The 18,302-nt window shown below is 33.0% G+C and overlaps 1 protein-coding gene across 1 annotated transcript in view; it reads left to right on the top strand.

Moving 5' to 3' along the window:
* Positions 1–18,302, top strand: part of LOC136040024 (DNA topoisomerase 3-beta-1-like) — a 67,658-nt gene that overhangs the window by 15,697 nt on the left and 33,659 nt on the right. The window contains exons 3-7 of the mRNA XM_065724092.1: positions 213–410; positions 2,741–2,908; positions 6,202–6,330; positions 10,092–10,210; positions 12,800–13,000. Coding sequence (XP_065580164.1) covers positions 213–410; positions 2,741–2,908; positions 6,202–6,330; positions 10,092–10,210; positions 12,800–13,000 — 815 coding nt within the window. The remainder of the gene's footprint in view (positions 1–212; positions 411–2,740; positions 2,909–6,201; positions 6,331–10,091; positions 10,211–12,799; positions 13,001–18,302) is intronic.

Here is an 18,302-nt window from a genome sequence, read left to right as displayed (position 1 = left end):
TGTATAAAAAATCCCACTAATGTCGGTCTTAGTGATTGTGATATCAGATTTATTTTCCTACTTGGTCGTTAACACATTGTTGTCTCAGAAAGCGCTGTTTTCAAAGGATGATATTGGATTCTTTGAATTCCCTATTTCTATACATTAAAGGCCGAAGCATTTTCTTGTTTTACAGAAATATTGGGTAGGCTTTTGATTTCTCTGTATTCTAGGTTGAACTATTTTCATGTCCTACGGAAAAAAAGGAGGCCACCCCGAAGCTTCGCATGCCAGCTCATCTATCACGTGAAGCAAGAGGTGCTACCTATGTTGTTCTTTGGTTAGATTGTGATAAAGAGGGTGAGAACATTTGTTTTGAAGTTCTAGATGAAGTTGAGTCGGTTCTTCAGCCACCTGCGAGAAATGAACAGGTTATAAACGTTATTTCTTAACTATTTTGTTGCTTATTTTAAAATCTTACGGTATAGGAAATAGTCAACATAATCAAGATTCTTTGTGATTCAGTTTTCTTTTCAGTAAAATTCTCCCTCAAATAAAACGAAAAACGATATGTTTGTATAAGTCATACAATGAGACAGACCAAAAGTTACTCAAATAGACGTTTTCGCTGTTTATTGTTCCTTGTTGGATTTGTTTTACTTTTTATTACAGTTTATGTTGATGTAAGAAAGGAAAAACCTGATTCAGCAAAATTGTTTAAATGAGAATCAAACAGTTCGTGGTGACGAACTGTAGTAAGGAGCGACCCGGCGCAATAGTAACCAAAACTCTAAAGAATTGAATTTTGATATCAATAGCTACATAAAAAGAATCGCATTTTAATGCTGATTTTAAATATATAAGTTTCATCAAGTTTAGTCCTACCCATCAAAAGTTACGAGCCTGAGAAAATTTGCCTTATTTATGAAAATAGGGGGAAACACCCCCTAAAAGTCGTAGGATCTTAACGAAAATGACACCATCAGATTCAGCGTATCAGAGAACCCTACTGTAGAAGTTTCAAGCTCCTATCTACAAAAATGTGGAATTTTGTATTTTTTGCCAGAAGACAAATCACGGGTGCGTGTTTATTTGTTTTTTTTTTGTTTTTTTTCCCAGGGGTCATCGTATCGACCAAGTGGTCCTATAATGTCGCAAGAGGGCTCATTCTAACGGAAATGAAAAGTTCTAGTGCCCTTTTTAAGTGACCAAAAAATTTGGAGGGCATCTAGGCCCCCTCCCACGCTCATTTTTTTCCCAAAGTCAACGACTACTAGTACTAACAACTCACCACAGCACCAAGCCGCCTGAGCCAAAACAGCTGCGCATGCTCCTCCTCTATTCCTGTCTATTCAAAGCCTCACTCTTTACCCCCCCCCCAAGAAGTTCCCATTTCCCATATCTTACCTTGCGACATCCTCCCACCCCAACCAAGGGCTACATGCTTTCCGTTTAACCCTTGACAGTTGGCCAAAAAGGACAATCTTTGGCAATCTGCTATCCTTCATCTGCTTCTTCTTCTTAACATTAATTCTCAAACCTATTCTAGAAACCTGAAGTCACAAACCCTCTTAAAGTTTGTTCAATTGCTCACACTTTTATCTAGGATGCTTAGATCATCAGCATAATATAGATCCAGGAAAATTTTACTTCCGCATTTGATTCCGTGTTCTCCTTTGAAAAAGGAGAATCTTTGAAAATTCTGAAAAAGTTATGCCCATCTGTCTTTAAAAAGAGAGAATCATCATACCTCAATAATTTTATCCATGCCTCAATTCATACCTCCTTAATTCATGTACAAGCCCTTTTTCTTCTCTGTTAAACATAAAGCGTTTTCACTAATTTTCCTAGCTTCGTTCATACTTTCTTACCTAAGACACCATCAGCAACTTAACAAATTGTTTTCTATAATTATTCTATCCATCTTCTACACTGTCTATCCACATTCTACATTTTTTCCTATAATTATTCCATCCATCTTCTATATTGTCAAATTTTAAACTCTCCCGTTTAGTATTCAAATGTTCCTGGAAATTGTAATATTCGTGTACTTTAATTAGGACGTGCCTTTACGCAACACGAAATTTTAAAGAGAAACTGAGAAAACACATTATCCAGAGATTAATAAAGGACAGGCCAGGTCATAATTTTGAAATTTAAAGGTTGAGTGAATTTTGGATCAAGATAACATAACTCGCCGTTTAATAAAATAGAAATACAAACGAATTTATAAAATAAAAGTTTAACAAACAACTTAATTCAGTCAATTAAGGCTCATTAGAGAGACATCTTTAACCTACATGAATTTTAATGTTCCGACGTTTCAATGGTATAGCGATTTGGATAGAGGAAAAAAAGAAGAAGAAAAAAAAAAGGTTGGATATAGGAATAATAGAATTATGATAGAAATCAATTGACTATATTTAATATTTGAATTTGAGGTTTGTTTTATACATTTCTTTTTAAGCTTCAAGTTAGGACATGAGGAATGTCCTAGATCATGGTTTCTCAACAAGGTTCCTAGAGCAATCCCTGAAATATATATCGGAATAATAAATACTGCATACGCTTGAAAAACGTCATAAAGTGTATGCCTGTGACATTTTCAAATGTGTTACCAGTTGAACTGCTCCAATATGGTTTGAATTCTAATTGTGGTGTTATCTGATTTTGTGATTTGAATTAGTATATGTGATTTTACCCTGGTCAGTCAACAATATGTTACCTTATATTTTTTATTTAATGAACTTTTCTATTGTAGACTGTTTTTCGTGCAAAATTCTCCGCAATTACTGAGGTAGATATTCGAAAAGCAATGGATAATCTGATTGAGCCCAACGAAAATGAAGCTAAGAGTGTTGATGCCCGACAGGAGCTTGATCTTAGGATAGGTTGCGCTTTTACAAGATTTCAAACAAGGTTCTTTCATGTAAGTATCTGACCTTCTAATTTTAATTTACAAAATGAAAAACAACGTTTTTAAATGGCAAAGCTATAACGGTTAATAAAAGCTGTTATATGCATACACACTAGCTATAGTGAATCTACATATTGTATTTATATACAATTATAGTGTATTTACACTAGCTATATAATGTATTTATGTATGGAGGGAATATAAATCCTTTTGTTTTATAACGATCTACAAAAGCCATGTTTTCAGGATTCAGGGTCTTTTTGTTTGGGAGGGGGGATAAGAGAGGGGTCTAAGTAGTTGAAAAATTGCTGAAAGAAAGAAATGCTTCATTATTGATCCCATCACAAACATGTACCTGAATGAAAATTTACCTTTCCATGGTTGCCCAAAATGAAATAATAATAGCCGAAACGTGATATAATATTCATAGGATAATCTAGGGTATGCGATATAGCGACTGATAAACATAAATGTAAAAAAGAAAGAATTTAACAATAAATAAAAAACAATATCTGATTTACTATAAATACAAGTTAGCTATAAACAAAATACGTTTTAAAAAATTCAACTATTTAAATTAATCTTTGCCAAAAAAACTACTAAATATTATTAATAGGGCTAATCAGAGAAGTACCATTAACCTATATTCGTCACAAATAAATAAAGTGAATAAGTATGGTTAATTTGCGTTTTTAAACAAGGCCATTGTAACAGTGCCAAAAAAATTAACTGGAAGTTTTGCTTGGGCGGTTCATGCAACAATAACAAATCGGCTTGCCAAAGACCAAAGGTTACTCAGATGTATTTATTTCATAGAAGCTACGGGAAGCCATGAAAAGGAATAAAAACCCTCTAGTACCATTATCTTGAAGACTAACAAACATAATTTTATGAAGATTTCTCTTAACAAAGCCAAATTTTTAAATCATACACCGCAATTTTCACCAGTTTCTTTAATGTGAAAATTCAAGTGCTTGAGAAATATTTGCTCCTACAAAGATCTCAAAACGGCATTTTTGCTTTTGCTCAAGATTGTGATGCTGTGAGAAGCAAGATGCACAATTTGCTTTGGAAACGACTAAATGGTAACTAGATTAAATGTCTATTAACTAACAATTGGAGCCAAAAGAAACCACAGAGGATCAGCGTTGCTCATTTAAAGAAGAAGCAAATCGCAAAAAGACTCATCGATGCGTTTACTCAAGGCGGCTAAAGTGATTTATGTATTTGTAGTGAGACACTGAAATTTAAACCCCTCCCAAGCTGAGGACATCGGTTTTATTGGTTTGTTTAGCCGTGAGATATCTTGTTTATCTGTTTTTTTTTAATGAATATATTTGTCCTTTTCTTGCTTTCATAAATAGTTCTAAAATAAAACTGCTGATGTCTAAATTGTCGATTAGCGATCGCTTACTGGCTTAAATAAACATAACTTGTTCCAACAACAGGTATTTGCCGTCACACCGTTACACCTGAAAATTGTTTTTCAGTGTTTACTCTCTTCTGAAAATTGTTTACCTGAATAATATTTTTTTATATTATTATTAATGCAGTGGACTTTCGTTTGAATTATGTATAATTAAAGAAAGTAGTTAAAGGAAAAACAAATCTGAAACGAAAGTAAAGGCCGACAATAAAGATTAAAACGAACATCAATTATCCTCTATATAAGGGGCCTGCCGCCTCCCTCAATCCCCCGGTCTTTATGCCAAAGTTTGATTGGTGCTTTACTGAAAGCATTATAGAGTTCAACAGATGTAATCAATCAGAAAGTCCAAGTGATAGATTTACTGACTCCCTTTAAAAATACTTGAACTTGCAATTTTATTACTTAAAAGAAATGTAAATGAATATGCACTTCCATTATGGAGGTATTTTTCATTTTTTTTTTCACATTGCTCCTGCACTATAGTATTTGCTCCAAGAGCATAAGAAAAACAGTCAAACCTCAGCATAAATATCAGGAATTTGAGAGCAATGGCGGCAGCCCTCATATTCAGAACGACTTCTCTTGAATTTCACTTGAAAAAAAAAATAATTCTCGTTGGTTTTAGATCATAGTTAGGGTTAACTTAAAAATAAGAGGGCCTACTCCACATTCAACAATAGCTAAATATATGTATGATAATGCTTCAAGAATCGGGATTCATTTTGGCGTAATTGCCTTTCAGAATAAAATTGTTCTAAATAATGGAGAAGCTCTTATCCTGATACGCAACTCTTTGGCCTAGCAATCCAGTAAAAATTCATTGAGCTACTTGACTAGAAAACGAAAGACCCTATTTGGGCCAAAATTGGTGTTTGCGTCACGAAATGGCAGAAATTAAAAAAAGAAGGCTGTGGTAGGATCTCTTGTTACTTCTGTTACTGTCTTTAAAACTTTTAATTTCTATTCAAATGAATCTTTATCCATCATTTGCCACTTCTTGTTTTTTTAAGAGAACTATTCAAATTGTTTTTGTTTTCTATTCAAATGAATCTTTATCCATTATTTGCCACTTCTTTTTTGTCAACATCACCCTTAAAAGAAGAAAAAAAAGAACAAATAAACACGCGTTCCCTCTGTTACGGTGTTGTCAGATGTGCTGAATTTGACTGTGTAGAATTTATCAAAATCGGTCCCGTTTTTGGGGTTGCCTCTTCCTTTTTTGGAAAATTATGTACATTTTTTATGCTAGGGACTTTTTATTTATAACTTTAAACCTAATCAATTGTGTGTTTTTGTAGTCACCTTATTGTATGTGTTCTTTTATTTTGTAGTTGATTTAGTTTTCCTTTTCTTTCTTTTTCTATGCTTCGTCGTTTTCATTTATATATGATGGGGAACAAAGGTTCATTCAACCATTCATTGTTAAGAGTTTTGATTGCTATTGGCACAGATCGCTTTTTGTACACAGAATGTTACGGAATGTAATCATCTTTCAGGTCTTTTTTTGGGCAGGGGGGAGGGGGAGGTTGTAAATTTTATAAACCAACGATCTTGTACTGTAGCGCTGTTTGAAGTCTTGCAGCCTAGATATGCTTGAAAAAAAAACGAGGGGTAAGAACAAGAGTGAGCTTACTCAATCTTGATGTATCTTTTAAGATTTCTAGTTTCAAGAGTGGTTTGAATAACCTTTTGCTACATTCTTCCTGAGAAACAGATTTTATGTAAGAAATGCCTGTAATTCACTCGTGATACCCCTTTTTCTATATATCTTTTGGTCTCTTCGTTTCTCATTCTCTTTTGATCTATTAAAAAAAGATCAAATGAAGACTTTCAGTTTTATAATACTAAGATACTAGATACTAAGTTTCAATTTCAGGATAAATATGGCAATTTAGACTCAACTCTGATCTCATATGGTCCCTGTCAAACGCCTACTCTTGGTTTCTGTGTTTCTAGACATGATGCTATTCAAAGTTTTAGTCCAGAACCTTTCTGGGTACTCCAGGTTTGTAATTTTAAGCTCAGATGTCCTAAGACTTATTCGAAGAATAATCATACCAAAATCATTTTTAAGCGTAATGTTACTTCAATCAAATAAAATAAGAAATTCATTCAACCAAAGTTATATGAGTGGGCCGAAATATGGTATTCTAAGAAAAACATGGGAGGGTGGGGGAGGTCTGAAATACGAAAATCAATTTTGATTCTTTTTCGAGCATTTTTTTATATCTATTTTGTATTTTCGGATGCTTTCTGAATCATCCCTGGGGGCAAGGCCGTATCCAGGGGGGGTTGTCTCCCCCCCCGAAATGTTTGTGTGATTCCAAAAACGTAACAGAAGTGGATATAAACAAATTTTGTGTGTTTTTATTTACTTTTTTTGTGTATACCCCCCTCGAAAAATTTTTCGATACGGCCCTGTCGGGGGGGGGGGGCTATTTTTATTTCTTAGAGACCCCACACTGAAGCAGGGGTGTACATAAGGGGGGAGAGGCACTAGTTCCCACTGGAAATCAAACATTGTAATGTTTTGGAATATGTTAAAAGAGTGTAATATTTCCTTAGTAAAAAGTTTCTTCAATCCCTCTCTTGCCGGAGTGTTTTTTGGCTACCTTTCTTGGGGTGCTTATGCACTAAAGCCTGAATTATGATAAAATTGTACTTGAAAACAAGGACTCCCGTATGAATTCTTTTTTAAGAAAAATGTTTGTTTTTGCTTTTCGAGAAAATATGCCGTATTTTTCCCAAGTGTTACAAATCTTGTACTTATTGTGTATGTTTGGTCTCATTTTAAATGGAGTCTTAAACCTGTCTATGCCCTCCCTTGTTGGTCCCTTCTGTCAGAAGATGATGCAGCTACATTGTTATAGGTGTTGATTTAGAGATCGATGGCCTGAATCTAATGAAACGTCATCATGCGCTTAATATATATATATATATATATATATATATATATATATATATATATATATATATATATATATATATATATATATATATATACATATAAATATATAATATATATATATATATATATATATATATATATAAATATATATTAAAGAATATATTTTTAATTGTGAACTCTAAAGTGATATCGTGCAAAGTTGGCGCTCCGCTGACAAGCAGAAGATTCAGGAATTCCTGGACAAACTCGCAGAGAAAGATGAACAATTCCGAATACACATCTAGGCTCCAAAGATAATGTCAATCAGTAGTTCACCCATGGGAATACAACTAGGAGGAGGGGACATCGAACAGGTGACTGACTTCAAGTGCTTGGGGAGTACAGTCACTTCCAGTGGTGACTCTGAAAAAGAATTGCGCACAAGGATAGCTTTGGTCAATGCATCATTTCAGAGACTTCTACCAGTCTAGAAATCCACCGTATACTCGCTGAAGTTGAAACTCAGGTTGTTCCAGGGCAATGTACTGTCTGTCCTGACTTACGTTATGAAATACCTTAAGCTAACTTCGGAACAGGAGAAACGCCTTACCGCCTTCGAGAATAATTGTCTTCGCCGAATCCTTAGAATCGGTAGGAGAGACCGTGTCAGCAATGACAAGATCCGTACCCGCACAGGCCAGCAAGATATTGCAACCCTTGTGCGACAACGTAGATGGCAATACCTTGGACATGTCCTCCGCATGCGAGATCACATACTTCCAAAACACGCTCCGTAGGACGTTTGAACCTGACAGAAAAGCCCTCCAGACGAGTCTCATTCCATAGTGGAAAGACATACGAAGCGGCTCGCATGAGGGAAGATTTGAGGCTACTCACCAGCGCCCTGTGTTCTTCCGGAGACACTGGAGGAACTAAGGTCTAAGGACACGTTTAGTTGCTATTATTATTGAATACATTTTCATCAACAGGTAGGCTTCATCGAATCAGGTGGAATAATAAGAGTTGATGTTATTTTTTAGTTTGAGTGAGTGAAAAAAAAGACGGAATGGTTTGCCACGAATCAGATTAGATATACTTCTGGGAATTGATTTGATGTAATACTAGGGAAAAACTATTCTAATGTAGTTCAAAGAAAAAAAGATTCGGTTCAAGGCTCAGTTGATAGTTCAAAAGGCAAGTTAAAATTCAGGCCCTAAAAGTATTCACTGCCTGACGTTCCTTGTGATTTCAGCATTTATGTTGATAGGAAGATTAGTCTGCGAACTAAAATTAGAATATCAGAAGCTACAGTAATGACAGTGGTCAATTATGGTTCTGGAACGTGTGCGCTCCGAAAGACGGAGGAGGATTTGCCAGATGATTTCTTGAGGAACTGTCAATAGATTATTTTGGTTACCTGTCTGATTAGCCGTATTTCAAACAGTAAGCTGTACGAAAAATGTGGTTATATCCAGCTATCTTGAGCTATAATAAGAGAAAAGTTGAAATGGCTAGGACACGTTCCATGGATGAAATGTGATAGATTACCAAAAATTATCCTTTTAGAACAATCTTCAAGGGATAAACGAAAAGAAGTTAGTCCCCGAGTGGGGTGAAAGTAGGTCCTAAAGAAGGATCTAAGAGAAATTGGAATTTATTGAAAGGGTTTAAAGACGGACGATTTGGATAGATTGGGGTGGGGCATGGGTGTGCGTAGCTGTGTTTGATTGGTGCTGCTGTGAGTTGCTAGTAGTAGTAATCTCAGTGTTATTAAACAAAACAACACCTCATTTATGCCTCTACTAACTACTTTAAATGTACTCAAGTTTTCAGGGGTATATCGCGGTTAGCTTCTAAGATAGACAGAATACAAGTGATACCATCAATTCCCCATGCTGAGGCTGAATAATGTACTTACTGCACTATAATAAACAACAGATCGTCGGAATTTTTGCAATCCCATTATGCTTTTTTTTTCTGTGTTAAATAAAAAAAACAAGAAAACTCAAAATCTATTTTTGTCTAACTATGGACCTTTAAGTTGCCAATATTTACTGGCAATTAAACAGTAACAGATATTAGTCATGTCGGCATCTTTACTCTTCATGAAGAACATTACCAAAAGTTAATTTTTCCCATGACGCCTTTTGTGAGTGCCAAAATGGCTCATGCGAGCTAACTCTGATTTTTTTTTGCCCTCAGGTATTCTGCGAGGGTTTTAATTTAGTATGTGCTATCGTTTGACAATGATACCTTTATGGGGCATATTCGTGGAACATCATTTGCGAATAATAGTGTTTTCTTGGAAGATGAAATATAGATGGCAGTAATATACTTTTATTTCGGTAATATGTTTTAGTTCGATATCTGTGCTGTACTTGCCCCAAAATGTATTCATAGCACTTTACAATCAGGCAAGTAAATGCAACATCGGATGTTTAATCTACTGTTTACTTGCTTTACTCCAAATTCCTAAATGTTGCCAAAAATTGGGGTCAAACTCTGAAAGTAACTTTTATTTTAGTTTAATACTATCTAGTTTGGATTTTTGTTTTATTTTTGTAACTTTAGTAGTTCAGATTCGAAACATTATTTATAGTCAATATCCTGAATGCAAGAATTATTCGGCACTTTCTTGGGTTTGGCGCTAAACATCTTTATTCCAACACACGAGTTCATCTCTCCGTTTCGAAAGCAAGTTCAATTTTTTTTTTCATGTTATACCCTATAATTTTAAAATTCAAATGATAATTTACTATCTCTTAAATATTTTAGTGGAGTCCTATGTAATAGTTTACTCCATATCGAGTTTTGCAACTTTATTTCTACTTGAACATGTAAGCCTCATATTTGTTAAAATTACTTTGGTTTGCTTTTAGCCAATCCTTGAAGTCAATGGATCCCGTCGACTAACTCTTGAATGGGAGCGTATTCGGTCTTTTGATCGGGAAGTTGCTTTAGTATTTCAGAACCTTATCCGAGACGAAAAAAGGGCAAGGTAAGTTTTATCGAACGATATGTATTTATTACTCTTTGGGAGTTTTAAGTTTCCAGTTAAAATATAAACTATATTTAACAAGACATTTTTAAATACTTTGAGAGATAAGATATTTATTTCCAAAAAAATACAGTAACAAGTCCCGATGGGCCATATATATATATATATATATATATATATATATATATATATATATATATATATATATTATATATATATATATATATAATATATATATATATATATATATATATATATATATATATATATAATATATAGAACGTATTCGGTCTTTTGATCGGGAAGTTGCTTTAGCATTTCAAAACCTAATCCGAGAAGAAAAAAGGGCAAGGTAAGTTTTATCGAAAGATATGTATTTATTACTCTTCGGGAGTTTTAAGTTTCCAGTAAAAATATAAACTGTATTTAATCAGACATTTTTAAATACTTTGAGAGATAAGATATTTATTTCCAAAAAAACACAGTAACAAGTATCAAAGGGCCATATATATATATATATATATATATATATATATATATATATATATATATATATATATATATATATATATATATATATATATATATATATATATATATATATATAACAGAAACTAAAAAAATTACTACCTCTTTTCTGTTTCTTTCAGTTTTCCTGAAAAAAAAAACTTTTCCAAAAAAGACAGAAACTGAAACGTGGCCGACCCCCAATGCTAATATAATCATATGAAGATCCTCACTTTTTGTGATTGAGGAGCTTTAGGACTCAAATTCGTGTTTTCTGACATTAAGAGATTTTTGACAATCAACAAAACTAGTTTTTTCGCTGGAAAATTTTGGAACTAGAAAAAAAGAAACTGAATTTGTAAATCCTCACTTATTTGGCAAGGACTTAGATTTTATCTGATGTTTGGGATTCGATATAAAAGGAGATGTTTACAAAAAAGCTAAAAAAGGTATAAAAATTTGATAGTTCTATGCTTTTTAATATTAATTTATTGTCGTTGCAGTTGTCAGCCATCTAATTTTGTTAAGGTGATGAAACTGATGTTTTAGTGAAAAATAAGTTCAAATAAGTTACCATTGTGGTTATATTATGAGAATGTATTTTGAATAAAAATGAAACATAAATATGCTCAGATCATGTAGATTACTCCTGTTTAACAGGTCGTTGTGAAAACCAGGAGGTATTTGAAAGCAGAGGTAAACTGCATCAATTTCATCAAGGCTTCTAGAAGATATTAAAGCAAACTACAAAGAAAAAGTTTTTTCGTACCTTAAATGCTTACTAATGTTCTGTGTTGTGCAAGATACTGTGTTCTGTGATAGTTTTATAAAATTTCTGCCATTATTAATTTCATTTATTTTATTTTTTATATTTTACACTTCAAAAGCCTAATTTTAGCCATATTTTAAGATCATCTTGTATTTATACTGATATAATTGTCGATGTTGGGACAAGCTAGGCTTAGCTGGTTATCGGAAATTTTACCTAGCTGGCTATCGTTTAACTTCAACTCCGAATGTTCAATTATTTCCAAACTTTATTAATATGTGTATTTCTGGTGACAATGCAATAATACAACCTAAAAATTTTCCCCTTTTGTATACCCCTTTGTATAAATAAAACCACATAAATGGAGAAAAGAAAGGACTATAAAATAAAGAGTCATACAAGACTTGATAGCCCAGTGGTATGGACTCTTGCCTGGGCCCTTCGTAACTTAGGAATTTCAGGTAAGACAATTTTTTTTATATAGATAAGCTTAAAAGGAAGATGGCTTCCAAGTCGGATGCAATAAGGGAAATGGAAAAAAATAAAAAATTATCAGCCTTGAAACAAAAAGGTTATCAGAAATAATTTATGTTTATTGTCTCTCATTTCAGGCTCTATTTTTCTTCATTTGTTTTCTTCGTTTGTGTTTATTTACAAGTTTGTTTTGGGTTTAGATATGGCTTACTTCCAAGCTGATTCGACCTGGAACTCAAAATGGAATTCAAAATCAAGCTAGTTCCAGTCAGAAACCCAGTGGTCCGTAGTAGTTAGAAGTTTGTAGTAGTTTATACGTAGTAGTTAGAAGTTTATTTGAAGTGTGTAAAAGTTTGCATAAGAAAAAATACAATATAATGATAATAAAATCAGAAGAGTAAAAAGTCAAAAATAATTAACATTTTTTTTTATTCTGTTTTTAAAATGGACTATAGAATATAATTTTTTTTTCTCGAAAAGCAATGAATATAAGGGAAAAGGAGGAAGGCCAAATGGATTAGGCTTTACATAACTTGATCTTGTAACTCGCTTTTTCAACTCACTTACTTTTTTCATTTATGCATTTATAGCTTAAATCAATTTGATATGTGTGTTATGTTAAGCCCATTCATTTTTGGGCCTCTCGTTTTCACTTATATTCATAAATATTCGAGATTTTTTTTTTTTGTTAATCCATTTCCGATACCTGGCGTACAAGGAATATTTGAATGATATTTTAAGCAAATAATCATTTTGTAGTAAATTCTAAAGGACAGTATATTTCTTCTTAAATAGTCTATGACTTATAGAAATTTTTTATTTTACATCTTATTTTATAGGGTTCTAAGTTGCTCTAAGAAAGAAAAAGTTAAGCAAAGGCCACAAGCATTAAACACAGTTGAACTGATGAGAGTGGCCAGTAGTGGCCTGGGAATGTCACCTCATCATGCTATGCAAATAGCCGAAAGGCTGTATACTCAAGGCTATATATCATATCCAAGAACTGAAACGACTTCTTATCCGGAAAATTTCGACTTAATGTAAGTAGGTTTTTTTTTTTTTTTTTATTCGAACTTCTAACATCAGAAAAAATTAATTCTTGTAAAATCTCACTTGTCACATCTCTTTCTTTTTCCGTGTATTAAAATATTTAGAGAATTCTTACACACTACAAATATTAAAATTAATTTATATTTGCACATTAGGGGGGGGGGGGTAAAGTATAGCGAGTCTGCACAATCTTAAGTACAATTATTCTGCATATTATATAGTAAGAATTGTTTTCTAACTTCACACTGTCTAAACACTTTACCCCACCCCCACCCCCTTAATTTGCAAATATATAGCCCAAATTCTACCTTTTCCATTTATTCTGTCACTTTTCTTCGTCTTGGCTATCGCTAAGCTGAAATAAACTAACGAAAAAAAGGTTCTTTAATTTATCGATAAATGAACAATTTGAGAGGTAGGGTGTATATCATGCAAGTGCCTAAAAAATTACTAGTCAACACGGTAACATCACTTCAGGAAACGGCTATTTAAAATTTGAGCCGAAAAGATCTAAATCCGAACTGAAAAAAAAAAATTAAAGGCGTTGGTAGAACTACAATTTCAGCTATGACTCACCATTATAGTACCAAGTACCAAGGACTATGAAAAGTTAATTTGATTGTTTGAATTTTCTAACTGGAAACCTACACAACCATGCATGTCTTAAAAACTTCGGGAAATTCGAAAATTTAATTTCTAGCTAAAATGAACTTCAAGTGCAATTCTACACTTTTCTGTAGCACCAGGTGCCAAGTTAAAAAAATGAAAGGAACATGGCCGAAAAATAAGCGAAAAATATGACACCAGACAACTTAAGAAAGCTTAAATCATGAGAGCCTAGGTACGGTGTAGCATTTTCAAGAATGGGAAGGGTAACTATTAAAGCCAGTAAAGTAATTTTGCTTTGGTCTTGCCTTTGTAAAAAACTCGTTTTCGAAAAAGATATTTATTATAGTCCATCCCCTGCGTACAATTACACCGATTCTTCAAGTCTTTCTTTTTTATTTGGAAGAGAAGGCTTATTGCCTTTATATATATATATATATATATATATATATATACATATATATATATATATATATATATATATATATATATATATATATATATATATATATATATATATATATATATATATATATATATATATATATATATATATATATATATATATATATATATATATATATATATATATATATATATATATATATATATATATAAAGGCAATAAGCCTTCTCTTCCAAATAAAAAAGAAAGACTTGAAGAATCGGTGTAATTGTACACCATTTTTTTCTACTACTAAAAACTCGCCGCAGCACCAAGCTGCCTGAGGCCAATGCAGGTACGCACACTCCTCCATCCCAATCTACTCAAAGCCCCCTCTTTACACCATCCCAGGGAGTTCCGATTTCCCTCAAATCTTTCTTTATGACATACTCCCACCCCAACCACGGACGACCTGTTTTTCGTTTAGCCTTATAAGGTTGGCCAAATTTAACAATCTTTGGCAACCTGCCATCCTTTATCCGCAGAACTTGCAATAGCCATCTCAACTTTTTCTCTCATGATAGCCCTAGAAAGTGGGATTGAACCAAACCTTCTGTACAATCTACTGTCTGAAGTACGGTCAGTCAGTCGGTTACCTAAAACAATCCGTAGGCAATTTCTCTGAAAAACATCTAGCAAATCTTCCTCCTTTTTTTGAATTGCTCATGCTTCAGAACCATGCTTGACCACTTCTTCCAAACTGACTTCTTGACCTTCTAAACGTTTTTCAACTGCGAAAAAGCCCCCTTGGCCTAGGCCGTTCTACTTTGAATATCTTCACTGCAATCAATATCTTTACTAATAATGACATCGCGTTAAGTGAAGCTGTCCACCTGATTGATCTTTTCGTTACCCAACATATCTTCATTTATTCCTAGCCTTAGCGACTTAATCTTCTTAACGTTAATTTTCGACCATATTCTAGCACCCTGAACTCGTAAAACTTCTAAAAGCTCATTGATTTTGCTCAAACTTTCATCCAGGATGCTTGAATTATCAGCAGTATCTCAGTCCAGAAAAGTTTTACTTCCGCATTTGAATCCATGTTCTTCCATTGCCTTTGCTGAGCTCCTTAAGACAGAGCCCGTCAATATAATTGGGGATAGAACACAACCCTGCTTAAATCCTGATTTGATACGAAACCAGCTACTAACCTCATTTCCTACCTTAGCCGCAGCAGTGTTTTCTCATACATAGCACTAATCACTTTAATGTATTTGTCTGGTATACCATACAAGCATAAGACCTTTGCTAAAGCTGAATCAAACGCTTGCTCATAATCTATAAAACTGAGAACTAAAGGTGTTTGATGCCTCAGGCTCTTCTCAATTATTTGTCTAAGAGGGAAAATTTGGTCGACACAGCCTCTACCCTTCCTAACATCACCCTGTTCGTCTCTTAAAACCTTCTCTACAGTTTCTCTAAGTCTCAAAAGCATCATAATATTAAGTAATTTGCGATCTACACAAACCAGACTAATGCCTCTATAGTTACCACGCTCACTCTTATCACTTTTCTTGTGCAGGGGTTTCATTAGGGTTTTCCTAAAATCCCCCATCCCCATTACACTTCGTGGCTGAAGGGCCATGAAATGGAAATCAGCGCCGTCATTAGAGCCTATATATATATATATATTAGATATATATATATATATATATATATATATATATATATATATATATATATATATATATATATATATATATATATATATATATATATATATATATATATATATATATATATATATATATGTATATATATATATATATATGTATACATGTATATGTATATGTATATATAATATATATATATATATATATATATATATATATATATATATATATATATATATATATATATATATATATATATATATATATATATATATATATATATATATATATATATATATATATACATGTGTGTGTGTGTGTGTGTGTGTGTTACCGTGAATGTCCGAAATACCTTTTTTTTCCTTGGATTTAGTCTACGTTGCCAGTCAACTTTCATGCAAGGCTTGACGGTTTGGTTTTAACCCATTTCTGAGATTTATAACCTAATTTAATCTAACCTAAATTTAGCCACCAAAGCGTGCACAAGACTGATAAAGCTACTCGCAAAGCCAATTGGATCCAATCAGAGAAAAAAGAAATTTCGAACATTCACCGATGAATGTCGACATTCACCGATGAATATCGACATTCACCGATGAATATCGACATTCACGGTAACATTATATATTCTTGTATTCTGCGGTAATATGAAATCTATTTCAGTTGTTGTTTTCTTTGCATTTACCTTGTAAAGTCTAAAACTTTGGCTCCGATTCCCTGAGCCTGGGATTTTCTTCCTTAAGATGCATATGAATACGATTTGTTTCAGTGGTAATGACTTGCATAGATATTGGAGTGTAGAATAACCACGACTTCACTCCTTAGTTGACTTATTGGAGGGAAATGGCGACAGGGTACCCAAATCTAGATTCGGTAAAGACAGTCTTTATGAAAATTATGCAGTCTTCGTTTTCTGCAACTCCTTATCTACAAACTTTGTGCAACTTTTTTTCTACATCTTAGGTTTTCACCATGGGATACTTATGCTTGGTGTGGAAAGGGAATGACAGTTGTTAACAAAAAAAAGAAAAGGTGAAAAAAAAATATGTTTCCTATTGCAGGGTAAGAATCTTTGCAAGATTCAAGAATCTTGGAGTCTTGTTTTTCGTGTATATCCTTCAGATTAGCTCAATAAAATCGCTTTTCAAATATATTGCCTTTCTGTTTTTAGCAAAAAAATGGTTTTAGAAAGTTATGGAGTTTAACTTTCCAGAGTCTGTCTTATCAATCGTAAAGTTCGAATATGCTTAAGACGTTAAGCCGAAAGCCGTTCATGTGTGTCATTTAAATGTCAGTAGTGAAGTTTACGCTCATGAAAAACATTATTAAATGTATTGGCAGTAATTTATTGAAAATTCAGCAATTCTGCTTAGGGAAGTGATTTTTTTTTATGATTTAATCTTTCTTGCAGAAATAATTAGACTCAAATATTGAAAAGTTTATTAGATATACCCTGTTTTTACACGGCATTAATAGGTTTCATTTGTCATTGCTTGCAATTTATCCGTCGACTGATGATGATAATGAGGACCGGCTCAAGACGGGTTTATAGCTTCGGCAAATTAAGAGCAATAGAGGGAACTCACTAGAGATATTATATGAAAAAAAATGGCACGCTAATTTTTACCAACTAGTTTCTGATTGAGTTTATTTTATATCTGTATCTTTCTTTTATTGACCATTATACCTTGTTCAGTTGTCTTGATTCTCCCGCATTACGAGTATTTGATATTGTTACTACAAAATACTTTAGAAAATTATTTACGTTCGGTATTTCCTAGCCGCAATCTGGACTCTAATGCTATTTTCTTCCTTTGAGTCACCTGCCATGCAGGTCTTCATCAAAGAAAGCTGATTTTATAGGTGTTACAAACGGACTGGAACTTGAGCAAATACGAACATTCACAGATGTTCACACACGAGTAATAATTATATATCACGCCAATTCAATTACCTTATTAAGCACATTTAGTTGCTTTGTCAATAAATTCATTCCATTGGTAAAACTCGGCTTTTATCTGCTAATTAGGCAATTTTTTCTGCATAGCATGTAACTGCCATGTAAATTTATTGTCAGTTTATTTCTAAACAGCCATGGAAGGGACAATCTTGTGAGAACGTAACGACTACTAAAACTGTTCTTTGATGCAATCCACGAATATTACCTGTTACAGTTTCTTTTTTTCTCTGTGTTAGTCTAAAGTTAAATTTAGTTTGTTTTCAGTAATATCTGCAATTTTTTGGACATGGTTTTTCTTTGAATTTCTGTTTGTTTAAGTTTCGTTTATCCATTAGTAATAATTTCTGTCCATTTTAAGTTTGATATTTTGTATGACTTTCTATCTACTCATTTTAAGTTTTAATACCGCTCTCTGTTTTATTTGAAAAACCTTTTTTTTGAAAATTTACTTTGAGTTTTAGAGAAGTCTTACAGTTAGTGGACAATAAAAGATAAATAATCATAGATAATTTTTTATATCATACTTGAATCTTTTTTTTTTGCAATGCTTATGCTTAACTATATCTGAATCAGAAAACCGCTAACTTTTTCTTAGTGCATTTTTTTTAAGCCATAAATTGTGCAAAAAAATTAATCTCGTCTACCGAAACCATCAGATGTTCGGTA

Source organism: Artemia franciscana, chromosome 2, assembly GCF_032884065.1.
Source record: "Artemia franciscana chromosome 2, ASM3288406v1, whole genome shotgun sequence".
Lineage (NCBI taxonomy): Eukaryota > Metazoa > Arthropoda > Branchiopoda > Anostraca > Artemiidae > Artemia > Artemia franciscana.
This window is presented reverse-complemented; position numbering and strand designations above follow the sequence as displayed.